Below are 27466 nucleotides of genomic sequence, written 5' to 3'. Positions count from 1 at the left end.
TTTTATCCTTAAAATGTTGACTTGTTCTACCTACACCTTCTGACCAACCACATTAAGTTGAGCAGTCCATCCCGGTTCTCTGTAAACTCTGGAGCCCCCAGCAGGCAGTGTTACACAGACACACCCAGGGAAATTACACCCCAGCAACTCCTAGGGACGCATCTCCAGACAGCAACTCACACCACTCAGGCAGCGAAGCTACCCAGGCCAGCCCTGTGCCCGCTGTGCCAACACCTCCGTTCCGTCACTCACATCATCCCTTAGTTACTGCTCAACAGGCCAAAAACTTCGTTAGTAGCTGTTTATTGATCAACAGTTTGATATAAAGTTATTTCAGTTCTTCAGATTTCTGTTCAGATGAAATCACAAGCATTATAAATCTGTTTTCTTAAAAATAAAAACAGGGTAGGAGCCGAGTTGGGAGGTGTCCAACCTAGCAGAAGTGGTATTTGAGAATAAATTAACAAAAGAAATTTAGTATGACCATTTATTGGTGACAAACACTAAGTTTACTTACATTCCATGGGGAGAGAACATTCCAGCGTAAACATGAACGGAAGCGGTCCTAGGCTGGCGAGGCTGCCACGCTCTCATCTGGACCACACGCACATCTCTGCGTGCAGCAACACAACACCTAAAGCAACACAGCTGTACACACCCCCGCGGTCACTCTGGTCAGCCCTCTAGCAGGTGCAATCCGCAGTACCAGGCACCTGCAGGTGTGCGAGTTCCTGCAGTGTCACCAAGCTACGTCCCAAGAGCCACACGTATAGACACAATTTTTTAATAATCTTTAAAACAAAGATCAAAGTTCATTTAAGTCCTGTTGCATTAACAAAAATAAAATAGAAAAGGAACGAAATCATCATCTAAAGTTTAAAATTTCTAAATTGTCCAATTTATACAACTGCGGGACACGTCATCAAGGTCCGAGACGTAAGACCGTCTCAGCCACAGCAAAGGGCAGACGGTTTGCATTCAGTGAAATGGTCCTAGGCGTGGCCAATGAAAGCAAACACGGAACCACAGACACACAGGGTGACCCTGGCCGGTTACATTACTGATAAAGTCAGTCTCAGACAAATTCCTAAACTGTGCTATAGAACTAGATACAACGAGGAAACTCTCAAATGAAAATTTCATATAGTGTCATATCAATCAAAAGAAAATAATGAAACTAAGAACAGGTATCAGTGTAGAGAGCAGTGGTTACGGCGTGGAGAAGCACGCTAGGAAGGCTAGGTGGCGCTTGGAAGGAAGCATCTGGTTTTTTCTGGTGCTCTTCGCTCGGGGGCCTGTTAAAGGCCTTTCTCCAGGGTGGTTGTCCAGGGTTTGTCCCGAGTGTTGAGTGAGCCAGTCTGAGAAGGGGGCTTGCGTCCTGTTTCTTCTCCCACACGCACGGGGAAAAAATCCCCAACCAAAAAGCAAGCTCTGAAGTGCAGGGGGCAGGGAGCTGCGGCCCTGGCGGAGCCCCTCGCACAGGCAGGTGCAGCTATGCAGGAGACACCGCTCGACCTCGGCCACAGCCACCTCCTCAGGACTGTGCTGTCCTCACCGCTGCCCACATTCTTACCCACTGTCTCTCTCGGCCCACTGGAGGTATCAGAAATTCCAAATTTTCAAAGCAGTTTCAGTATTTTCAGTATATATATTGGGATTTTGTGATGGTTCATTGCCACAAAAGCTTCAGCACCTCCCACACCTTTAAGGAAAAAACACACAAAAATGACACAGTTTTGATATGTCAAGGCCATTAATTAAGCTACAGGAGAAGCAGCAACATCTGGGAGCCCGCCAGTACCAGTCCAGGTTCACACAGGACCAACTGGACCAAAGTACAACTCCCCTGGGCGTGCAGCCGGAAATGAGGGGACGGAAGACGGAAGATGCATATTTTCTAAAGAAAAACATGAACAGGAGGGGGTGGAGACCGTGAGGCCGAAGCGCACCATCACATCTCACAGTCATCGGCTCTGAGGTATGTGCATGTATTGCTTACTCAAAGTCAAAGTAATTCTGAACAAAGGCAGAGCTCTCTGCCCAGAGAACAGAATTCTTTCAGGGACCAGAACCTGAGGGGACCCAGGGTCACAGCCCGTGAGCCAGCAAGAGCAGGAACACGGCAGCGTGCGGGGACGGCGCAGACTCACACAGACACTGGCCCGTTGCCTGTCCTCGGCGTCCCTGGGCTCTGCTGGTCCAACTCCGACAGCAACTTTAAAATGTTCAGGGCAGCCTGGGAGTGACAGGAAGGAGAGTGAGACCACAGTCCTGCCCACAGCACCAGCCCCACACATGGAACCCAAAGGAGGGTACTTCCATTTAGAATACAGCAACTTCTTAAAAGTTGGATTGTTAATTCAAAATACAAATAAAAAAGGTTATCTGATTATTTCACTGAATCACTACCTGTTAATTTCACAATCTCACTTCCAGTGTTTTTAACCTGAAGTGATCAGAATGCAGAGATTTTTATTTGCTTCCAAACAAAAACCCATCATGGATTTCATTATCTTCACACATGAGTTTGATGGTTGCGTTACATTCCATGAAGCAAGTACACGCAGGTCACACGGCTGGTTGATCTAATCAACCCAACCTTTCTTGTGGTGATATCTAAACACAGTACCAGATAAGGGGCTTCCTACAGCCACAAGGTGCACCTGCAATTCCTTGTTCTTGTGGAAATACACAGTCCCTGGATAAGGTCCCAGGTCCCAGTCAGGCCCCAGACCAGCACAGGGGAGGAAGGGTGCCATCTGATCAGCATCTAGGACTCGGCGTCCCCAAGGACTTGGCTCAAGGCCAACGGAGAAGCCCTTCCGGAATTGCTGAGGCCAGGACGAGCCAAGCAAGGGAAGGTTGCACCTCAGCTGGCAGTCACACCCCAGGCACCCCCAAGGTACATACCATGTCATGGCAGGACTCCACATCCTTGCCGATGCCGTGACTGATCAGAGGCGGCTGAGAGGAGCAATTGATAAGAGATACAAATTCGTTCTTGTTGTTTTTGGGGAAGTCTTTGTATTCAACCTACGGGGGAAGAGAGAGCTGAGGCCAGGGCACGCAAGCAGAGGGCATGAGCAGCACACAGGGCCAGTAGCAGGTGGAGCTCGGCCTGCAGGCAGCCATGCCACCTGCACCCTGCCTGCAGAGAATGCAGCAAAGGAGCGGGGTAGCCCAGAGTCCTGCAAGAGCAGAGCAGTCCACTGAGCGCTGGGCTGGAAGGAAGCAGGCCCTTTCCTGGCAGGCGCGGAGCCAGGCAGAAGCTGAGCTCTGTAAGCGCTGCTGGTGCTCCGCGCCTTTGTATCTAGAGTCAGCTTGGCTGGGGAAGGACAATGCATGCTGGGAACACTTCCTATTCCTCTCTTCCTTCCTCAAAAGCACTCTAAGCTGCCACTTCTCACTCCCATCCACAAGAAGTTTAATTTTTAAAAGACTTTACATATTTATCCAAGAGAAAGAGAGCTGCCACCCACTAGCTCACTCCTCACGTGTCTGCAATGGATGGGGCTGGGCCAGCTGACACAGAGATGTAAACTCAATCCAGACATCCCACATGGGTGAAAGGACCCAACCCATCTGAGCCATCAGGCTGCCCCCCAGTTTGCCCCCAGCAGGGAGATCAGCAGCAGAGCTGGGCTTGAACCCAGGAACTCCAACATGGCATGCAGGTGTCCAAAGCAGCATGTGTTAAATTTTTAAAATTACTTTTTAACAGTTTATTTTTATTGGAAAGACAGGTTTACAGAAAGAACGAGAAGGAGGATTTTTCCATCCACTGGTTCACTCCCTAAATGGCTGCAACAGCCAGAACTGGGCTGATCCAAGGCCAGAATCAGGAGTCACCTCTGGGTCTCCCAAGTGGGTGCGGCTTGGGGCCATCCTCCACTGCTTTCCCAGGTCATAAGGAGGGAACTGGATGGGAAGTGGAATAGCTGGGACTAGAAACAGCTCCCACAAGGGATGCCAGGCTACAAGCAAGAGGAAAGACCCAGCTGAACCACAGGGACAGAGAGAGATGCTGATTCATCATCCAAATAGCCACAATGACCAGGACTGGGACAGCTCAAAGCCAGGAGTCAGAAACTCAACTGGATCTCCCATGTAGATCGTAATGGCAAAAAGTACATGAGCCATTTTTCTGCAGTTCTACCATGCATATTAGCAAGCAGCTGGATCAGAAGTAGAGCAGCTAGGACTCAAACTGCTGCTCATGTAGGATGCCAGCAGGCAGTGGGACCCAACTGCACCACATTTTCTCATCAGCTTTGCCAGATTTCCACCCCAAATACTGGACTTGAAAGGCAAAGTGAAAAAGAGAGAGAGGAAGAAAGAGCACGAGCGAGACTGACTGATCATCCACCTGCTGGTTCACTTTCTAAACACCCATGAAAGCCAAGACTGAAGCGAGTGAAGCCACGAGCTTGGACTCCATCTGGGTTGCCCATGTGGGGAACATGAACTTAAGTCCTTAAGCCATCATCTGCTGCCTTCCGGAATACAAATTAGCAGGAAATAGGACTGAAAGCCAAGTAGCCAGGACCTGAACCAAGCACTGGTCAGGGCTGTGGGCGTACCAAGCAATGACTTCATTTGCTCTACCACAATGTCTGCGCCAAGCTCCCTTGCTGAGAGGAGCCAAGAGACGGCCCCAGGCGCAGGCCTCTCGGCTCAGGCCCGACAGTTACCTGGAATCCCTGGACTCTGGAAAGATAGTCCAGCTGCTCAGAGGGTCTCGTGAGAGGTCCATGGGGTACGTGGCCTGAAGAGATGTTATTCTTTAACATGGTCTCGGCTGTGGGCGAGGTGCCCCCATACAACAATTCTCGGGCTATCATAGCAGTTACCGTGGCCTTGGCAGGATTTGGAGCTGCCCTGCAGAAATCTTTGGTGTGATGTCCTTGGCTGACTCCTACAGCCTGGGCGACCTCGGGCACCATGGGAAGAATTCCAGCAGGCAGCTGTTGATGACTAAGATAAGGCATCCTGAACTCATCTTCTTTGTTGTCTGGGGAGGGCACAGAGACTCTGGTCACCCCACTGCCTGCCAAGGCCTCGTGGCCTCAAACCCGCACCACTCCTTCCTTCAGCCCCGAGACAAATGCCCACCGGGCACCTACTGTCAAACCACAGAAAACCCTGAATCACATGCAAAGGAAGACAATGTACAGATGGCACTTACTAGTCCCATTTTCATCCCCAGCGCTTGGTTCAAAAAAGGTTACTTTTCTTCCATCCCCTGGTTTCTTTACTGGTGTCTTAAGAGAAGGAAAAAAAGGGCCATGAACATACATGAAACCATTGAAGAATTAGTTCCTGCCGTGTAAAGCGAAATAAACTTCAACCAGCTCATTAGATGCAACCAGCAGAAAAAACCGTCCCGTGCCCAAAGCCGACCACTGGTGTGCATCTGCTGGCTGTAGCCATCCTCCCGCTCCTGCTCCACTCCCTGGCAGGTGGAGTCTGTGCTTGGCATCACAGACTCCAACTTGGGACCAGAGGGAGCAGGGAAGCCAGCCAGAGCACCCAAGGCGGGAAAGATTCCAACGGAAGCTAAACAAATCAAGACTGTTTCCTTCGCCTAAGAGCCGGTTAACGGGGTGGAGGTTTTCAGGACAGCACTGAGGGGAAAGCTGCACCAACAGCCTCCTTTCTGAGAAGGAAGGACACATGCGCACAGATGCCCAAGTCTATCACTGCGAAATGGCAACTGCAAACATAGGCCCAGGATCTGTGCAGACTCCAGAAGTGCAAGGAGTCTCAGTCATTAACCTAAGGCTGTTTCCACTGTCCGTGTTGCCAGCAGAGGAATCACTCAGTCGTTCTTGTGGGCGTTTCCCAGCAGTGACAACTCAGTGACTGGAAATAAGGTCATTAAGGGCTTCCAGTAAGTTCCTACTGAGCATTCTCAGCAGAAGTGCATTTTTCAAGATGGGGTAATTTTCATTCCATTTCCTGATCCATGAGAAAAACAAAATCCCAAATCGCTTTAAGTCACAGATTTGGACTCAAATGTCACCAACCTCACTGTTTCAGAAAAACCACAGCCTGCTGCAACTGATGAAAAGACTCACCTATGGCCTTCCCTGCAGGCTTCAAGAGCACACGTGACAGAACCATATCTGTCATTATGACTACAGAGAGGGGCAGAGCACTCTTGGATCACAAAGATATCCAACAGTCCCCTCTGGACACACCACAGGAATCCCCCCCGAGCGGGAACGTGGATGGAGCTGGCTGGGCAGTCACCTTCTCCTCGGACTTGAGTGCTGGCTTCGCGGGCTGAGCCTGCGGAACTTTGAAGCCCAGGATTTCCAGCATGTTCTCAGCGGCGTTGCGTTTGGCCACCTTCTTGTTGGTGCCTGTTCCTTCTGCCGTGTGGTTTCCAACCTTCACCTACACAAGAAGGCCAACATACACTCAGCGTGTAATGTGCATAGCACAGACCAGACAGGAGACCAGGCTGCTCAGAAGCAGCAACACCCCAGAGGCTGGTTTGTGATGGTTGCCCACAACTGATGGTTATTTCAAAGTCAGAGTCAGAGCAAGAGCGACCTATTTTGCAGCTGCTGGTTCACTTTTCAGATGAACACAAGGACCAAGGCTGAGCCAAGCCAACAGCGTCTACCATGTGGGTGGCAGGGACCCAAATACTTGGTCTGAACATACTCTACTGCTTTTCCAAGACACATTAGTACGGAGCAAGAGCCTAAGGAAACAACTAGGAACGAAACAGCACCCATTATGGGATGCCCTCCCATAATGCCACAATGCCAGGGCTAATCTTTAAGTATTTAGGAGTTTGGAAAACTGGCTACTAAACACAGGCTACAATTATCTTACCAAAAGTAAGGAATACTCAAAACCCACCACTTTCTACATTTTACTAAATAATTTTTGTTTCCCTGTTCTCCCTAGAGTCTATAAGATGGGAATATTCCAGGAGCGAGCTACCGCACACCTCCTCCCAACTCTGCCATCACAGGTGTTACTTCCACAGCCTGAAAGTGACCACAGTGAAAACAACCACAGCACAGAAATCTGCACATGGAATCGAGCAAACACAAAGTTACTAATTCACTCTTGACTTAGAATAATGAAGGGAAGGTTAATAGCACAGATGAAGCTTACAGGTGCATAAAGTCTATAATCACTAATTGTACTCGGTAAAACAAACTGAAACATTTTTCTAGTCTTTGAAAATTATTACCTGGTTCAGCAGAGATGCCACTCACATGTCATTTACAAATCATATGAGCTACCTATGTGCTCAGTTTTTATTACTGTAAACAAAAATACCATGGGCAGACACTGGTACAGTGGGTTAAGCTACCACTCAGGACACCAGCAGCCCATATCACAGTGGCAGTTCAGGTGGCAGTTACTCCACTTCCAATCCAGCTTCCTGCTGATCTTATCTTGGGGGCAGCAGACAACACACTCCAGTGTCCCTGTCACACAAGCATGGCTGCATGGGCGCAGGGCTCCCGAGTCGGGCACCGCCAAAGGGATCTGGAGAATGAGCCAGCAGAGGATGATCTTTCACTGTGGCTCTGTCTTTCAAAGAGATAAAACAGACACCAACAGTGTGTCACATGTTCATACACATGGGTCTGTGTATCAGCCAATATTCCTGGGGCTGGTGCTGGGGTTACAGCAGACTAACCCTCTGCATGCAGCAGTCAGCACCCATAAGGACCTGGGTCCGTGTCCTGGCTGCTGCACCTCCAATCCAGCCGCTCGTCCATGAGTTCCCAAACCCACGTGGGAGATCCAGAGTAGGTTCCTGGCTCCTGGCTCAGAATGGAGCAGCTCCAGCCATTGTGGCCATTTGGGGAGTGAATCAATGGACAGAAGCTCATCCTCTGTCTCTCCTACTCTCTGTATATCTACCTTTCCAATAAAAATAAATAAATCGTTAAAGCCATTCTCTGTTGCTTTCCCAAGCCATCAGCAGGGAGCTGGATGAGAAGTGCAACAGCTGGGGTTTGAACTGGTGCCCACATGGAATGATGGCGTCAAGCATGGGCTTAACCTATATGCCACGGCGCCAGTTCAGAAGGATGGCTTCTTCCAGGAGCTACTTCTGGGTCTCCCACACAGATACAAGAACCCAAGAACCGGGGCCATCCTCTGCTGCTTTCCCAAGCCATAAGCAGGGAGCTACATGGGAAGTGGAGCAGCAGGACATGAACCAGCGCTTAAATGGGATCCCAGTGCTTGCAAGGTGAGAATTTAGCCACTGAACCAACATATCAGGCCCCAAGACTTTGATTTCAAAGAACATAAACTCCCAGGAAAAGCAATGGAGAAAAGCATTGAGCCATAACCTACCCACCTCTCTGGAAGTGTTCTCAACTTCTGGCACAAAGCATCTGCACCCTCAACTGCTGAAGAGCAGGACCCTAGTGAGCGCACAGCGCCTGTTTCGTCATCGCATTAATGCAAGCAGCATGGTCCATGAGCCCTGGTCTCCTGAGGAAGGCCTCCCAGCCCTAGGACCATATGTGAGCCAGCGGAGAGCGGTGCCCAGTTCAGCCCAGCAAACTCACCTGCATTACAAACTCCCTGCGGCGCGGGAGGCCGCGCTCTGTGAGCAGCTGGTACTCGGGCTCCCTCTCCTTCTTCGCCTGCTGTATCTGGGCCAGTCTGCTGATGGGGTTCATCCCCTGCCCATACTCGGGGCTCGCCTGGAGCTGAGCCCAGAAGGAAGGAAGAGTGATCTCGTTAATTAATCCAAGAAAAACTCTGAATGACAAAGGTCAACTCAAAGAGCAGGACAGGACAGGACAGAGGCAACTTGAAGTTGACCTGATGAGGGCTCAGGTTTTCCTTTTTCTAATTAAAAACCGCTTTACATCTTGAATGATTATTCTAATGAAAATTTAAGATCTTGGCAACCAACAACATTTCCATTTAAAGAGGCAAGCATTGCTATAATCCCTGCTTTTTAACAAATTAACACGTGGAAATAGAGAGGCAGAACAAAGAATCCAATTCTGCAAACTCCTCCAAGGTCTGCACAGCACTGGGTTCTGAGAAGCCCAGATCATCAAAAGGATTATACCCAAAGCTCACATGCCCTGGGAAAAGGAACCTTGAATCTGCCCACAAGTAAGGCTCTGCAACTCCACTGACCAACAGCATTTTCCAGAACACAGTCAGTGAAAGTAAGGAAACTCCCTAAGAACACGCAGGCCAACATTACAGAAGTCTGGTTCTGAATGCTGACAATCAGCCCAGACAGCCCCAGCACTCCACATGGACCTCAACATGAAGGCTGACTCCTTTCCGGGGCTGACCTCACAACCCCAAAGCAGAGTACAGCACTTCGCCTCCCTCCAACCTCCCGGCGACCTGTGCGACAGGTGCTTACCCTGCCTGGGGGCTTCGTTTTCTTTTTGATCCGGGGCCGCACCCGCTCTGCCACAGGCAGTGGCGGCAGCTTCTTCAGCTCTTCGAGAACAGCAATGGCGGCGTTCTTCTTGGAGATCTTCTTGCTCTTCCCTTCACCTTCCCCCACGAACTCGCCAACTGAGACCTTGGTCACAAAGTTCCTCATGTGCGGTGGGCCACTCTCCCGAGCCACCTGGGTGGGAAGGAAAGACTGAGTGGAAGTGTTACAGACACCAGCTCAAGGCCACCGGGCTCACTGCTTGGCACACGCACTTTCCAGGAGGCATGGGGATGGCACAACTGGCAGAAGGAAGGCCTTCCTTCCTCTTCTCACTTTCCACACCTGCTAATGCTGAGTCGGCTGCGGCCAGCAGGGGCAGGCATCCTTGGCCTCTCCACCTCTGCCCCCATCAGAACGAATGAGCCAGTCAATGAGTTTCACAAGAAAATTATTCAGTCCTTAGTTTGAGGTTGAAACAAAAGTGAGCCACTGCATTTTTGTTTTGCATCCTGACTACGGAGGCCTCAGCTAAGCTGAGCAAATCTACTTCCCTCCAGCACACTGTTCTGATGGCTCACCAGCTCAGCGCTGCGATCCAGGGACCCAGCCACTGTGAAGAGCTCGGAGTGGTCTGACCACTCACTCCTGAACTGCAGGATGAGGAGGGGCAGACTTCACTCTGCCACGTAGGATTCCCAACAATGCTTTCTCTAGAAACTGCTGAAGCAACTGTATTCTACAAATCAGACTTCTGACAGTCATAATTAGGAATGGCCTGAACTCTACCCACTGGAGAAATGAGGCTGACTCTAAATCTTATGCATTAAGCTAGCACAAACACTGCTCAAAGCATTCATACATTTAACAGATAGTTAAATAAATATCCGACGAGGATCCTGGCTCCACCTGGGCCACTACAGCGCTTGAGGAGTAAATCAGCAGATGAAAGCTCTCTCTCCTCTCTAAGTATTTCAAATAAATACGTGGATAAATCCCATAAATTTTTTTTAAATACTGGCTTATTAAAATACTGGCTGCAATCAGCTATAAAAAAGACTGAGAAACAGGTAAAGGGGCTGGCACTGTGGCAAACAGAGCAAAGCAGCCGCAAGCAACACCAGCATTCCATATGGGTGCCAGCTGTTCCTCTTCCAATCCAGCTCCCACTTAAGGTCCCCGGAAAAGCAGCAGAAGATGGCCAAAGCCCTTGGGCCACTGCATTTGGCTCCTGGCTTCGGAGGAGCTCAGCTTCATCCATTACACAAATGGGAAGTGAACCAGCGGATGGAAGATGGCTCTCCTTTCTTTCTGAACTCTAGCTTTCAAGTAAGTTTATTTTATATTTCAAAGTTGATGGCTACCACGGTAACCGGAGAAGGGCAGAAACTGCCTCCAACCAAACCCAGAACAGATGGCGGAATTCTGGTGGGCCACTCAGGCTGTGAAGCCACCGTTGCACCAATGAGGGGCACAGACCCATATCCCCCCAACAATAAGGGCCGAGGTGACCCCCATTTCAGCTTCCGTGTCAAGGAGAGTTTAAACAGCCCCTTCCCCGTCTCTTCCACGCTCTTCGTCCTCTGCAGCTCACTCCTTCACGTCTGTCCTTTCAGCCTCATGGGGAAGGGAGGCCCGTGACCATGGTTCCCTGAAATAAAGGCCATCTCAATTCTTTTCATATATTTGGCTGAGTTATTCTTTCCCTGGTGGTTGGCAAATCTAACAAAAGTCAGAATTACAAAGGAGACAGAGTGATCTTCCATTTGCTGGTTCACTTCCCAGATAGCCTCAATGACCAGAATTGGACCAAACCTAAAGGTGGGAGACAGGAGAATTGCCAGGGTCTCCCCATAAGTACAGGGCCCCAAGGCAAAGGCCACGAGCAGAGAGCTGGACTAGAACTGGAGCAACAAGGACTACAACTGGTGCCCTATGGGATGCTGGCACCACAGAGAATTACCCTGAAATGCCACCAAGCCAGTCCCATAAAAAACTTGAGAGAAAATCTTAGACAGTGAATGATTAAGTGTGAACTCCAGCATAATATATGAGTATTAAATGAAAATAATCAAACTGTAAAAGTACACATGTGGGGCCCAGCGCAGTAGCCTCGCAGCTAAACACCTTGTCTTGCCGAATGCCATGATCCCATGTAGGCAATGGTTCCAATCCCAGCAGCCTTGCTTCCCATCCAGCTCCCTGCTTGTGGCATGGGAAAGCAGTTGAGGATGGCACAAAGCCTTGGGACCCTGCACACATGTGGAGACCTGGCTTCAGACTAGCTCAGCTCCGGAAATTGTGGCTGCTTGGGGAGTGAATCATCCGAAGGAAGATCTTCCTCTCTGTCTCTGCTCCTCTCTGTATATCTGCCTTCCAAATAAAAATAAATAAATCTGGGCCCGGCGGCGTGGCCTAGTGGCTAAAGTTCTCGCCTTGAAAGCCCCGGGATCCCATATGGGCACCGGTTCTAATCCCGACAGCTCCACTTCTCATCCAGCTCCCTGCTTGTGGCCTGAGAAAGCAGTTGAGGATGGCCCAAAGCTTTGGAACCCTGCACCCGCATGGGAGACCCGGAAGAGGTTCCTGCCTCCGGGCTTCAGATCGGCGCAGCACCAGCTGTTGTGGTCACTTGGAGAGTGAATCATCGAACGGAAGATCTTCCTTTCTATCTCCCCTCCGCTCTGTATATCTGACTTTCTAATAAAAACAAATAAATCTTTAAAAAAAATAAATAAAGTAAATGAATAAAAATAAATAAATCTGGGCCCAGCGTGGTGGCCTAGCAGCTAAAGTCCTTGCCTGGAATGCGCTGGGATCCCATATGGGCACCGGTTCCAATCCTGGCAGTCCCACTTCCTGTCCAGCTCCCTGGTTGTGGCCTGGGAGAGCAGTCCAGAACAGCCCAAAACCTTGGGACCCTGCACCCATGTGGGAGATCCAGAAGAGGCTCCCGGCTTCGGATTGGCACAGCTCTGGCAGTTGCGGTCACTTGGAGAATGAATCATCAGATCCAAGACCTTCCTCTCTGTCTCTTCTTCTCCCTATATATATATATATATATATAGATAGATAGATAGATAGATAGATAGATAGATGTATATATATAGACCTGATTTTGCGATAAAAATACATCTTTTTAAAAAGTACACAGTGTGGTAAGCACGGTGGGTTTGACCTGCTGTCTGACTGCTACCTGCACCACCACACCCCACACGGACTGATTCAAATCCCGACCGCTCAACTTCTGATCCAGCTCCTTGCCACTGAGTTTGAGAAAGTGATGAAAGCTGGCCCAAGTGCTTGTCCAATATGGCCCAAGTGCTTGGACCCTGTACCCAAGTGGGAGACCCAGAAAAGCTGCTGGCTTCAGCAAGGCACAGCGCCAGTCTCTGGCAGGAAATGGAAAATGAACCAGTAAGTAGATGGATGATCTCTGTCTCTCCCTTTCTCTAACACTTCCTTTCAAATAAATATCACAAAAATCATGGTGCTGGCACCGTGCCATAACGGGCCAAATCCCACCTGCAGCACTGGCATCCCATCTGGGCACTGGATTGAGTACGAGCTGCTCCACTTACGATCCAGCTCCCTCTTCATGGCTTGGGGAGCAGCAGGGGATGGCTGCGCCCCTAGGGCCTCTGCACCCACATGGGAGATCCAGAAGTTCCAGGCTCCTGGCCTTGGATTAGTCCAGATCATGAAAGGTATCTCTCTGTGATTCTGCCTTTCAAATAATAACAATACATCTTTAAGAGAAATTAAAAATTGTAGAAGGAAAAGAAAAGTAGCTAAGGATAAAGAAACACAGATTACCCAGATTAAAAGTAGGCAAGACCATAGTTTAAAAATAGGTTGTACATGCATGTATACACAAGCACACATATATTACAATATACAGACACAGATATGCGCTCACATGTTTACTTTTGCACAAAGAAACAGGAAAGATAAAGCAGAAACCAGTAAAATCAGGCAAGTAGGAAGGCATGGAGTAGAGACACAAGAGAAAACGTGAATACAGCTTTCCAAATGGTTCCAACTTTCTCAATAATTCAGTGTTCTCACATATTTCAAAAATGAACATAAGTTAACAAAGGAGGAAAAAAACTAAATCTGAATATGAACACAAACCTAACAGAATATTAAAGTGATTTCTTAACACATGGAAAAAAAATAAAACCCAAATTCAACCTGCATTAGTCAAGGCATTCTTGTCAGGAAGACTTCTAATACCACAGCAACTAAGGCACCACGGGACTGTGTAAGGGTAAACAAGCCAGCAGGACAGAGCATAGGAGCAGACCTATCTATCTGAAGTCACATGACTCTGAGCAAACACATAAAAAAAATCAAATTCTGCTTTACTGACTCCTACTAGTGACTGTACCCCACGACACGGGAAAGCCAAGCCAGCCAGCCCATCCCCGCCAGCGGAGGACTTCAAGGCAATCTTCAAACAGCGGAGAGAAGGACAAGCTAAATGACAATGCAGGCCAGGTTACAGAGCGAGCACCGAGGTCTGTGGGCACAAGAGGCAGACAAGACAGCCACCAGGCCTCATCAAGAATTTCTCATCTCTGATGCAATCAAGTCTACAACTTCTCAGAACAATTCAGACCATTCAAGTAACAGCTCAGGGCATTCTTCCCCCAACCTGGGTCTCTTATGTGACATCAAACACACGGCTCCAACCCCTGGAGTGGTCTGGCAGCAAGGAGCAGTGCAGGCCACCCGCTCCCAACACCGCCACAAGAGGAAAGACGGAAACATGTACCTCACTCACCTTCCCCTTCCCAACCCTCTCCATCCTAATTCTACTCAGAGGCCCAAATGGATCTGCAACCCCTCACCTTCGTAATAAATAAAATAAAATTTTTAAATATGCAAGTGGAGTGGGGTTGGAACCATGGAATAGTAGGTTAAGCCTCTACCTGAAATGCCAGCATCCCATATTAGCAACAGTAGAGGTCCATGCTTCCCATCCAGCTCCCTGTCAATGTGCCCAGGAAAGCAGTAAAAAAAAAAAAAAAAAAAAAGCCAAAGTACTTGGGCCTCTGTACCTCTGTAGAAGACCCATAACAAGCTCTAGGCTGCTGCCTGTGGACAGGCCCAGCTCTGGCTATTGCAGCCATTTGGGAAGTGAACCAGTGGCTGAAAACTCTGTCTCTCCTTCTCTGTAAATCTGGCTTTCAAATAAAAATACATAATAAAAAAGCCTTGGGACCCTGCACATGTGTGGAACACCAAGAAGTCCCCGGCTTCAGATTGGCTTACATCCAGCTACTGTGGTGATCTGGGAAGTGAACCACTATATAGAAGATATGTCTGCCTCTCCTCTCTGTAAATGTGCCTTCCCAATAAAAATAAGCAAATCTTAAAACTAGTAATGAATAAAAAAAAAGTAAAAACATACATACATACAAAGAAAAAAAGAGAAAAAAGTAGTGGAATAATTAGATATCCACATAAGAAAAATAAAGCCATGCCCCCTAACTGACACCACTAATAAAAACTGGCTTGTGCGGGATCACAGATAGAAATGGGAAAGCTCAAAGTGAAAACTCCAGGAGAAAACTTTATAATCACAGCAGTGGCAAGGAACTCACACAAAAGATATCAATCACAGAGAAAAAAAATTGGAATTACTCAAAATTTTTAATTTGCTAACTGCTAATTGAAACCCCTTTTAAAAGTATTTGGTATATTCATCTTTAATAGAACTGACATGCAAAACAAGGAACTCTTGTAACCCAATAATAAAAAGCCCTTCAATTAAAGAAAAAAAAATAGGTAACACATGAACAAATTCTCTACAAAATAGATCTGTAAATGGAAAATAGCAATACAAAGATATGTGCTCATTATTAGCCACCAGAGAAATGCATGTCAAAATGATAAGATACTAACACACAGGGCCAAGCACAGCCTAGTGGCTAAATCCTTCCTTTGCACGTGCCAGGATCCCATGTGGGTACGAGTTCAAGTCCCAGCTGCTCCACTTCCCATCCAGCTCCCTGCTTGTGGCCTGGGAAAGCAGTAGAGGTCGGCCCAAAGCGTTGGGACCCTGCGTCCATGTGGGAGACCAAAAGGAGGTTCCTGGCTCCAGGCTTCGGATCAGCTCAGCTCTGGCCACTGCGGCTGCTTGCGGACGGATAATCTTTATATATCTCTTACTGTATATCTGCCTTTCTAATAAAAATAAATAAATCTTTAAAAAAAAAAAACACACAAAGGAGGCATCCCAGATTAGCTAAGTAGAGACTGTCAATGTCAAGTGTAAGCAAGGATGCAGAGCAGTTAAGACGACATTAGCTGATGCAATCAAGTTGGGACGTGAGCAGGAAGCACCATCCCATGACTCAGCAAGTCTAAAGGACACAGCTACATAAGAAGACATACCGAAGAATCTCCTGCAGCTTTACAGCAAGAGCCCTCAGTGTGGTGCCACTGGCAATAAACTACTATCTGATGTAAATATATGGGTAACTGCTCATAAGAAAACAGATATAAAACCATCCATTGCATGTGGTCTAGGAAAAAGGAAAACTTTGAGAGGTTATGAAACCGTTGTACACCTGCATCTGAGCTGTGAATCATAGTTTCACAAATATGTTAAAACTCACTGAGATATCAACTTAAGACATGGACATTTTACTGTACATGAAAGCATACTTCAGTAGACTGTTAGCACAGAAAAGAAACAAGTAACTTGGGAGCACAATGCTTTGACAAAAACACTGTCAATGAAAAGGTAAGAACTGCAAGGAGAAACGACTGCAGAGACGCTGTGAACACCACACAGCAGTTCTGCTGCTGGCGACACGTGTAACGGATGATGCCGACAGCACAATCTTAACATGGTCAGAAGATGATTCAGATGTGCAGTAAGAACCACACAGGAAAAACTGGTGGTAAACTGAAAGCAGGTATAAGTTTCTGACTTTTAATTATTTTTTTAAAGATTTATTTATTTTTATTGGAAAGGCAGATATACAGAGAGGAAGAGAGGCAGAGAGGAAGATCGTCCGTCCAATGGTTCACTCCCCAAGCAGATGCAACAGGTGTAGCTGAGCCAATCCGGAGCCAGGAGCCTCCTCCAGGTCTCCCATGCGGGTGCAGGATCCCAAACCTTTGGGCCGTCCTCCACTGCTTTCCCAGGCCACAAGCAGGGAGCTGGATGGGAAGTGGAGCAGCTGGGATTAGAACTGACGCCCATATGGGATCCCAGCGCATTCAAGGAGAGGACTTAAACCACTACACTATTGCACCAGGCCCAAATTTCTGACTTTTAAAATATATGTATAACCTGGGGCCAGTGTGGTAGTATAACAGTCTAATTCCCTATCTGCCAGCTCCAGCTCCAGGGGGACTGGTTTGTGTCCTAACTGCTCCACTTCCCATCTAGTTCCCTGCCTACAGCCTGGGACAGCAGCAGAGCATGGCTTAAGTCCTTGGACACCGGTACCCATGTGACAGACCTGGAAGAAGCTCCTGGCTCCCACCTTCAAACCAGCCCAACTCTGGCTGCTATAAGCTATTTAAGGAGAGAACCACTAGATGGAAGATGTATCTCTCCCCCCACCTTTTTATTTTATTTTCCAAGTAAAATAAATCTTGAAAAATACATATGTACATTCTAGCTCAATCTGCTAGAAGGGTCTAGAAGTAATGATTGTTGCAAGGCAAGAAGTCCACCTGGCCCCTCCTTCTTGTCTCTATACACCACAGCCCATTAGAATTGTTCCTTGGGCCCGGCGCCGTGGCCTAGCGGCTAAAGTCCTCGCCTTGAGCGCACCGGGATCCCATATGGGCACCGGTTCTAATCCCAGCAGCTCCACTTCCCATCCAGCTCCCTGCCTGTGGCCTGGGAAAGCAGTCGAGGATGGCTCAATGCATTGGGACCCTGCACCCACTTGGGAGACCTGGAAGAAGTTCCTGGTTCCCGGCTTCGGATCGGCACAGCACTGGCCGTTGCGGCTCACTTGGGGAGTGAAACATCGGACGGAAGATCTTCCTCTCTGTCTCTCCTCCTCTCTGTATGTCTGACTTTGTAATAAAAATAAATAATAAAATCTTAAAAAAAAAAAAAAAGAATGGTTCCTTGGAGAAATGTCACAGATCATTTGTATTAGAAATTGCTATTTTCATTGAGGCTAAAGCAGAAGCAGGAAATTTCTAAAGGCTGAAATAACATGCTGCACTAGAACGTAAAAAAGTTCTGAGAATCTGAAGATAAGACGTAGAAGGGTAATTTAAGACGGAAAGCAATGTGAGTATACTGTGCAGGAACAATGATCCTGACTTCTCAGCATATACAAAAAGCACTTCAAAATGTATCACAGAGGGCACCACAGTGGTAAGCCAGGTTAAACTACCACTTGCAAAAACCTGCATCCCACACTAGAGTGCTCATGTGAGTACTGGCTACTCCGCTTCACATTCAGCTTCCTGTTAGTGCACTGGGAAAGCAGGGGAAGATCGCCCAAGTAGGAGACCTGGGTTGGACCAGCCTGCCCCAGCCATTGCTAGCATCAGGGGAATCAGTCATCAGATGCGAGACAGGGAACTCGATTACACACTCTCCACTGTTTTTATGTATTTGAAAATCAGTCATTGAAATAAAGGGAGAAACAAAGATTTCATATGCTAATTTACTCCCTAGATAGCCACGAGAGTCCAACCTACGCCAGGCTGAACCCAAGAGTCAGGAGTGTCATGTGGTTCTCCCACCTGGGGGCCCAACCACTTGGGCCATCTTCTGCTGCTTTCCCAGGTCATTAGCAGAGAGGTGAACTGGAAGCCAAATGCCAGGACTGAAACAGCATCCTACACTGGGATGCTGGTGCTGCAGGTCACTGGGCTCGCTCTCATCTCTTTCCCTCCTCCATCTCCTTTCCTCCGTGCTTCTCCAGTAAATAAAAAGTTTTTAAAAGCAATGCATCTATACTGCTCACATGAAGCAACTGTAAGAGGGGATTAAGCTAAGTTTTTCTTGACTCTAGAATGCCAGCACAGATATGCACAAAACCATACTTCGGACTTTCACCACCATGATCAACAATGCTGGCCAGAATCCTCAATATCTACTAAGCCTGTGGGCATTCCCTTGCAGGTTATGGGTTAGTCTCCTTGGAGACCTGAGAGACAGCAAAGGTAACTTCACCAACACTGGATAAATGGATCATGTGACACTCGAAGAAAAATCAACATCACTCTCATGGTGATCTGTCAAAAACAACAGAACCCAAACCTAATCATGGAGAAACAAACACCCCCCCAAACGGACGGTCATCTAAACAAACAGCTGCCCTTTCAACTTGTCCATGACTTTTCAAGAAAGACTAAGGAATTCTTAAAGATCTATAGGCCAATTTTGAATGAAAAGCTGGATTCCATACTGGACATCAGAAGGACATCATTGAGACAACTGGCCAAATATGAATATCGGTTGTGTATCAGGAAACACAGCAATGTTAAATGTCCTATATTTAATAATCAGACTGTGATTACTTTAAAAACAACCCTTATCATTAGAGATGCACATTAATGATTACTCTGGAATTATAAGAATTCACTGGATAAGCACACCAAAATGCAATGCCATATTCCCATGAAGTATATACAAATGCAATGTGCCCATTACTAATACAAATGTACTTTAAAGAATACATATGTAGTAAAATATTGAGTCAGATGGTAGGAGAACTGCTATAATCAAATGACTCAGGAAAAGTAGAAAATAAAAAACATAACACAGTAACTGCCCTTGTCCAAGCACATATACAGTCTAACTCTGAACCTGGACCCTCCTTGGTGGGCTATCTGTCTCCCAGTGACCTATCAACAACCAAAACTATGATTTCTCAGAAGCCAAGCTACAGGAGCAGGAGCTGATGTGCAGCACGTTAGCCACGTGTTGGGATGCCCACATTCCATACCCAAGTGTCTGAGACTGAGTCCCGTTTCTGATCCAGGTCCGTGCTAAAGCATCGAAGAAGCAGACGACGTCTCAGGTACTTAGCTAGCTCCCACCTATGTGGGAAACCAGCTCCTAGCTGTGCCTTGGCCCAGCTTGGGCTAAGGCAGACATTTGGGAAGTTTTTTTTTTTTTAAGATTTATTTATTTTAGTACAAAGTCAGATATACAGAGAGGAGGAGAGACAGAGAGGAAGATCCTCCAATGATGATTCACTCCCCAAGTGAGCCGCAACGGGCTGATGCGCGCCGATCCGAAGCCGGGAACCTGGAACCTCTTCCGGGTCTCCCACACGGGTGCAGGGTCCCAAAGCATTGGGCCATCCTCATCTGCTTTCCCAGGCCACAAGCAGGGAGCTGGATGGGAAGTGGAGCTGCTGGGATTAGAACCGGTGCCCATATGGGATCCCGGGGCTTTCAAGGCAAAGGACTTTAACCACTAGGCCACGCCGCCGGGCCCCATTTGGAAATTAATCCAGAAGATAAAATATTTTTCTGTTATTGTTTCAGCTAAACAAATAAATAAATCTTTATTTTTTTAAGGCCAACCTATATACATTTTCTTCCAAAGAATTTAAGAATGGTTCCAGTCTTAAACACCTTCCAGAGAGATCTCACTATCAAAAATTAGTACACAATTTACTGCTAGTCTATTAAATAAGTACTCCCTGATTATGCAACACTTAACTGTCAGGCAACCTTCCACATGCAACAGAAAATAAAGTCCCTGTTTGGGGCTGGAACATTGTGTCAATTGGCTAATCCTCCACCTCCAAGCACAGCATCCCATATGGGTGCCTGTTTGTGTCCTGGCAGCTCCACTTCTCATTCAGCTCCATCCTTATGGCCTGGGAAAGTAGTGGAAGATACATGAATGCCTTGGGACCCTGTACCCATACAGAAGACCTGGAAGAAGCTTCTGGCTCCTGGCTTCAGATCAGCTCAGCTCCAGCTGTTGTGGCCCTCTGGGGAGTGAACAAGCAGATGGAAGAATTTTCTGCCTCTCCGTCTGTCTGTAAATCTGCCTTTCCAATTAATTAACTAATTTAAAAGCCCTGCTCAATCGAATAAGAGGTACATATCAACCTTCTGATATGTTATTTAATATAAGGATGCATGTGAGCAAACTCAAAGGCACCACCCATCTTGGAATGTTTACTTTAAAGATATTCATCACCACAGGGCGGCTCCAACAATTCCCTGCTAAATATCACATATCCCCAAACACAGGTCTGAAAGTCAAATCTGAAATCTAAACAAAAGCAGAGGTGCAAAATAGAAATCTGACCACGTCCAACACAGCAAAATCTCAACTGCAATCTCTCACTCAGGTATCAGAAAACACTCTTGACTCTTGGGAAAGTATTAATGTGACTGCAAAACTCACAGAAGTCAAGGACCCCACTGTCTTGACACCCCTGGTGATAAAATGGAATGTTGCCACTGCAGGCAGTGGCTTCACCTGCTATACTATAACACTGGTCCCTTAAATGAAACGATAATAATCGAGTGTGGGGCCTCATAGCATGTGAACATCATTCTAGTCATGCTTCATTGTCATTTAAGACAAAAATTCATTCCTAGGATGAATGCTGACAGGATTGTGTAATAGAAAGCTCTACATGTAAAATAAACTTACCTCAAAATTCACAGGCAAGTTCCGTTTAAGTGCAATCTCAAACACTTGACTTATTTCCGACTTATTGAGGTTCTCCTCTTCTGATTCTCTTCCATTCATCTAAAAGAATAATCATTTAGCAGTTAACAATAAAATCAACAACACACCAACGGTAACGATAAAAGCAACAAACAAATTTTGTCGTTATGGACTTAAACCAGTGACCAAGGCCAAGCTTGAACCAAAATGTGCCTCCTAATGTACAGTAAGCAATGCAGCCCAGACAGACTGCAGGCACTAATGTGTCCCACTGGGATGCAGCAACAGCAACCACAGCCTGAGAGTGGTGACCTACACAGGGGACAAACACTATGAAGCCACATTCCAGAAAAGCCACAACTCAAACCCTTCTGTGGGGGACACAGCCATTTTGGGTAAAAGCCCCCTCATACAAGGTCTGCGGGTCTCTTTCTTTCTTTCTAAGTTTTATTTATTTTTATTGTAGTCACATATACAGAGAGAAGGAGAGACAGAGAGGAAGATCTTCCATCCATAGATTCACTCCCCAACTGGCAGTAACAGCCAGAGCTGAGCTGATCTGAAGCCAGAAGCCAGGAGCTTCTTCGGATCTCCCACACGGGGGTGCAGGGTCCCAAGGCTTTGGGCCGTCCTCAACTGCTTTCCCAGGCCACAAGCAGGGAACTGGATGGGAAGCGGGGCTGCCAGGATTAGAACCGGTGTCCATATGGGATGCTACTGCATGCAAGGTGAGGACTTTAGCCACTAGGCTATCATATCAGGCCTGGTCTCCAAGCTTCTTACCTGGACAAAAAGCCTTTGGAAACCACCTTTAAAAACAAGTAGTGATGGGCCTGGCGGCGCAGCCTAGCGGCTAAAGTCCTCGCCATGAATGCCCCAGGATAAACACATCCTAAATGGGAAAATACTAATAGCTGCAGCTTTAAAAGAAGTGAAACAGAGTGAAATGCTAGGCAGAAAAAAAAAGTTCAGAGCCCAGTGCCGTAGCCTAGTGGCTAAAGTCCTCGCACTGTACATGCTGAGATCTCATATGGGCGCCGGTTCTAATCCTGGCTGCTCCACTTCCCATCCAGCTCCCTGCTTGTGGCCTGGGAAAGCGGCAGAGGACAGCCCAAAGCCTTGGGACCTGTACCCACGTTGTAGACCCGGAAGAGGCTCCTGGCTTCAGAAGTGCAAGCACTGGCTGTTGCAGTCACTTGGGGAGTGAATCAATGGAAGCTCTTCTGTCTCTCCTCCTCTCTGTATATCTGACTTCCAAAACAAAGGTGCAGAATCAAGAGAATATTCCTAGACAAACTTATTCCAGACACTAGCTGTAATTCCGCTCTCCTCACATAATCTGATTTCACTTCATTTGCCATAGGTGATAGCATCTGTCCTGGCTGGCCAACTTCCCATCTAGCCTCTTATGCCTGGGAAAACAAGAGAAGATGCTTAAGTCCTTGGCCCCTGCATCCATGAAGACCAAGAGGAAGCTCCTGGCTGCAGATCAGCTCAACTTCAGCCACTGCAGCTCTCTACGAAGTAAACCAGCTCTCTGTCTTCTCTCCTACTCTCTATAAATAAAAATAAATTTAAAAATTTGCCTTACAAATAAAAATAAATCTTTAAAAAACAAAACATGGGCCCAAATTCCTTACAATCATCCAAAAGTGTTTTTCCCCCTACCCTGTGGATTTAGCACCAAAAGCCACTGGACTGCACACTTTGAATAGTTAAAATACTCAATCAGCTTGACTGCATTTTTTTTACCTCAATGGGAAAAAAATTAGAAGCGGAGGTCTTAATCACACAGGCTATGGCAGAAATGATCCTGTCATTTTGGGACCCAAACCTTGAGGAAACAGGCAGCTGCTTCTAGTTGCTTAAGTACAGAACACCCACTGTAAGAACCCAGCCATGTAAGTGAGGAGGCGTACAAGTCTACTAGGAGAGAAGCTGAGGATACCAGCCGAGGGCCCCAGTTCAGCTCCCAGCTGACACCCAGCACTCACCACCACGTGAGTGAGCCGGCCTGAACATGGATCCTCTGCTACAGAGCTACCTTAGCCGAAGCTACGTGGAGAAAAGACAAACTACTTCCGCCAGGCTCTACTTGAACTGCAGATTCCTGAGAATAAACTCCCGGAGGTGTTGAAACCATCACTAAGTTTTGTATTAGTATATTACACAACAATAGGTAACAGGCACTTCTATACATAAAAAATACACAAATACGGCTTGAGAACATTCTCTAAGCTGGTACCACTGATCCCAGTAGATGCTGGAGAGCATAACCTTTAGTCCTGAAGAACGCATCTATACATGTTCTTTACAATTCAACTGAACCACAATTTTCTGAACATGTTCACACCACATGACATCACTCAAAGCCATGTTTGAGTACTAAGTAATTTAAGAGAGCTAAAAGTACAGGGCAGCACGCTCCTTCACACTTTCACACACACCTACGCACCCTGCTCTGATGTCACACAGCCCTGGGAATAAGAGAGGGAGGGTAGCACTTTCACATCATGAAAATTAAGATTTGTCACTGCTGTGTCTCAGAAGCAGCAGCTGGAGGGTAGTCCCGCACACCCACACATCCTGCTGACATCACACAGCCCCCTCCCCCGCTTGGCCGACAGGTGCCCTCACCTCCAGCCTCTCGGGGCCCGGGGGCTCATTCTGCAGGATCCTCAGAGCTCTGGTAGCAGCATCATGTTTCGAAGCCTGTCTTGTCTTCCCTTTGCCATTAAATTGCTGTCCACCCACAGAAAGCTCAACTTGATAAAGTACAGGTGGAACAGGAAACGGGTAAATGTACCTAAAAATAAAAGGGGATTAGGAAAATCACGGTCTCTGGTAATCAATCACCCATACGTGCTCCGGCAAATTCCAAGTCTTTCCTTCACCATGGGTCCCAATCACGTTAGTACTTAAAAATAACTCCACCAACACATCAAGAGATTGAATAAAAATCTGAACTGGATTATAAACAGATATTATGTGACAATTCTCACTTAAATTCTACAAGATACAATGAAGTACATATTAAACAAGTTAAATTTAAAATGTTAGTCTGGGGCCCGGCAGCATGGCCTAGCTTCTAAAGTCCTCGCCTTGAAAGCACCAGGATCCCATATGGGCGCCGGTTCTAATCCCGGAAGCTCCACTTCCCATCCAGCTCCCTGCCTGTGGCCTGGGAAAGCAGTTGAGGACGGCCCAATGCATTGGGACACTGCACCCGCGTGGGAGACCCGGAAGAGGTTCCAGGTTCCCGGCATCAGCCCTTTGCAGCTCACTTGGGGAGTGAATCATCCGACGGAAGATCTTCCTCTCTGTCTCTCCTCCTCTGTGTATATCAGGCTGTAATAAAATGAATAAATCTTTAAACAAAAAAAAATGTTAGTCTGTTCTGACAAAACCTAAAACAGATTAGCTTTGGTTGAGACAGAAACAACTGGCTCTACTTTCTGAAACTTTGGATTGCACTTTGCATGCCTCTCAAGGAGGGCAGGAATTTTGAACCAAGAAATTTTGCAGAAAATACTCTAATTTCTGGAAATTCCACAGCCCAGAGCTGAGCTGAACCCAGATTCTTGCACATCAGAACACAAATTTCTCCAATGGTTTAGCCTGCTCACCTCCCTTCTGTTCAGGAAAAGGAGAGAAACAGACTTCCCTTTTGATTATCAATCTTTCCACTCTGTGTTATTATTAGCAAGGTTTCCAATGCATGACATTCTAGGCTCAATTAATCTTTTGTTACACTGCGGCTGTTTATAAAACACAGCTCCAAAGTCAAACAATACCCAACACTGTCATGTCAGCATCCCAAACGGCTGTTCAAATCCTGGCAGCTCCACTTCTGATCTACGCCCTGCTAGTGTGTTTGAGAAAGCAGAAGAAGACGCTCCTGCACCCACATGGAGACCTGATGAAAATCCAAGCTCCGGGCTTTGGTCTGGTCTCAGCCATTACAGTCAACTAGAGAGTGAACCAGCACAAGAGAGATTTCCTTCTCTGTCTTTCCTGCCCTCTTTATAGTTCTTTTAAATAAATAACTGAAGAACCAAACAAAAAAACAAATAAATAAATAACGGGATAAATATTTTTTAAAATGTACCCAATAGAGGCCACTGCAACAGCTCATTGGCTGATTCTCTACCCCGTGGCACTGACATCCCATAAGGGAACCAGTTCATGTGCCAGCTACTCCTCTTCCAATCCAGTCCTCTGCTTGTGGCCTAGTAATGCCGCAGAAAATCCCCAAAGCCCCAGAGGCGCCTCCTGGCTCCTGGCTACTAGCTCTGGGTCAGCCCAGCTGCAGCCACTGTAGCCATCTGGGGAGTGAACCAGCAAATGGGAAGTTTTGTTTTTTTTTTTTAAGATTTATTTATTTATTTATTTATTTATTTATTTTATTATAAAGTCAGAGGTACAAAAAGGAGGAGAGACAGAGAGGAAGATCCTCCGATGATGATTCACTCCCCAAGTGACCTCAACGGCCGGTGCTGTGCCGATCCGAAGCCGGGAGCCAGGAACCTCTTCCAGGTCTCCCACGTGGGTGCAGGGTCCCAAAGCCTTGGGCCGTCCTCAACTGCTTTCCCAGGCCACAAGCAGGGAGCTGGATGGGAAGTGGAGCTGCCGGGATTAGAACCGGTGCCCATATGGGATCCTGGTGCGTTCAAGGCGAGGACTTTAGCCGCTAGGCCATGCTGCCGGGCCCAAATGGGAAGATTTTTCTGTCTCTTTCTCTGTGTTAAAAAAGAAAATCTACCTTTCCAATAAAAATACCCAAACAATATCTGAAAATATACAAATGTTAAGAATCACGGTGTTGCAGGAATCATCTTCAAATACAATTCAGTTACTCAAAGCAGTCACACAGCTTGGGGAACACAAGCCACACTGAAGTGGACAGATCCTCTGCAAAGGTAACAGTTTAAAAACGAACCAAGACACAGTTCTAAAGATACAACCACAACTAAAACGACTTTAACATTTGGTGGGCCAAAGACCAAACCATTACTCACTGCACAATCTATAGAATATAGAATATATATATATGTGTGTGTGTGTGTGTGTGTATAGGATATAGAATATAGAATACATCCTATGTAAAAAACTGGATATATTTTTTTCCTGCATTTTATAAAAACAAATACCAAACACCTACCTCGGGGGATAAGCGCCTCCTCTCATGTTGTAGTTGTAGGTGGACTGCATCCGAGAGTAGGGGTCAACAGGCTTATACATTGGCTTGGTTCCAAGTGTCACACACAGTGCATTGAGCTCTACAGTAGGGGTTACGGCTCCTGCAACAGAGAACCAACACAAGGCATTTGGTGGGGGAGGTAAGTAAGACAATGGCAACAGAATCAACAAGACTGGCACGCTTTCTACTAACTGGATTCATGAGGTCTGAGTACTTCATTGCTTGACTTCAGGACAAGAATCCTAGGCATCTGCTATGATCTCTCCATATTCACAACAATCCTATCACCAAGCATACTGAGATTAACCAGAAAGAACAATCTAACCTGAGACATTTCAGTGATAATCACACACTGCACATAAAACTCTATGACTCAAAGGTCCACAGCTATCCCAATTATTTTATTGCTGGGGAATCCTTCACCAATGTAACTGTTAGTAATGACTTACTGTTACTGTGCACACCACCTACAGAGAAGCATCTGATGGAAAGCAGTGTGCTAAGCTTACAAAGCACTATGCTGAGGACAGCGCTATAGCACAGTGCATTAAGCCACTGCCTGCAATGCAGCATCACATGTGAGTACTGGTTCAAGCTCCAGCCATTCCACTTCTGGTCCAGCTCCCTGCTAATTCCTCTGGGAGCAGCAGTAGATAGTTCAAGTGCATGAGTCCCCGTCCCACACATGGGAGCCCAAGACGGACCTCTAAACACCACACTTTGGCGTGGCCAAGCGCCAGCCATTACAGCCATTGGAAGCATGAACTAGCGATTTTAAAGATGTATGTTTATTGGAAAGTCAGATATACACAGAGAAAGAGAAGACACAGAGGATGATCTTCCATCCACTGATTCACTCCCCAAGTGGCAGCAATGGCCAGAGCTAAGCTGAACTGAAGCCAGAAGCCAGGAGCTTCTTCTGGTTTCCCACACAGATGCAGGGTCCGAAGGCTTTGGATTGCCCTTGACTGCTTTCCCAGGCCACAAGCAGGGAGCTGGATGGGAAGTGGGGCTGCCAGGACACAAATAGGCACCCATAAAGGATCCCAGTAGGTGCAAGGTGAGGACTGTGGCCACTAAGGCTACTGCATCAGGCCCAAACTAGCAATTTTAAAACTTTTCTAGGTCTTCTCACTCTTTGTAATTCTGCCTTTCAAGTAAACTTTTTAAAAAACAAAACAACAAAAAAGAAACAGCTTCCTCAGAGTTCAGTTACATGAGTAACATGAGTAAT

General features: G+C 47.0%; 1 protein-coding gene across 5 annotated transcripts in view; it reads right to left on the bottom strand.

Annotated features, from left to right (window-relative positions):
- Positions 1 to 473: 473 nt before the first annotated feature.
- The window catches only part of STAU1 (staufen double-stranded RNA binding protein 1), a 47471-nt gene continuing 20478 nt past the window's right edge, over positions 474 to 27466 (bottom strand). For 3 of the 5 annotated variants that reach the window (XM_058679297.1, XM_058679299.1, XM_058679298.1), the window contains exons 3-13: positions 26194 to 26332; positions 23670 to 23838; positions 21015 to 21113; positions 9380 to 9610; positions 8556 to 8699; positions 6253 to 6399; positions 5186 to 5261; positions 4692 to 5011; positions 2911 to 3033; positions 2151 to 2236; positions 474 to 1702 (exon numbers count right to left, since the gene is read on the bottom strand). In XM_058679297.1, coding sequence (XP_058535280.1) covers positions 1687 to 1702; positions 2151 to 2236; positions 2911 to 3033; positions 4692 to 5011; positions 5186 to 5261; positions 6253 to 6399; positions 8556 to 8699; positions 9380 to 9610; positions 21015 to 21113; positions 23670 to 23838; positions 26194 to 26273 — 1491 coding nt within the window. In that variant the 5' untranslated portion in view covers positions 26274 to 26332 and the 3' untranslated portion in view covers positions 474 to 1686. Of the gene's footprint in view, positions 1703 to 2145; positions 2237 to 2910; positions 3034 to 4691; positions 5012 to 5185; positions 5262 to 6252; positions 6400 to 8555; positions 8700 to 9379; positions 9611 to 21014; positions 21114 to 23669; positions 23839 to 26193; positions 26333 to 27466 lie in introns of those variants that run through there. The other 2 variants (XM_058679300.1, XM_058679301.1) reach the window with 2 other exon arrangements.

The sequence above is a fragment of the Ochotona princeps genome, chromosome 22 (assembly GCF_030435755.1).
Source record: "Ochotona princeps isolate mOchPri1 chromosome 22, mOchPri1.hap1, whole genome shotgun sequence".
NCBI lineage: Eukaryota > Metazoa > Chordata > Mammalia > Lagomorpha > Ochotonidae > Ochotona > Ochotona princeps.
This window is presented reverse-complemented; position numbering and strand designations above follow the sequence as displayed.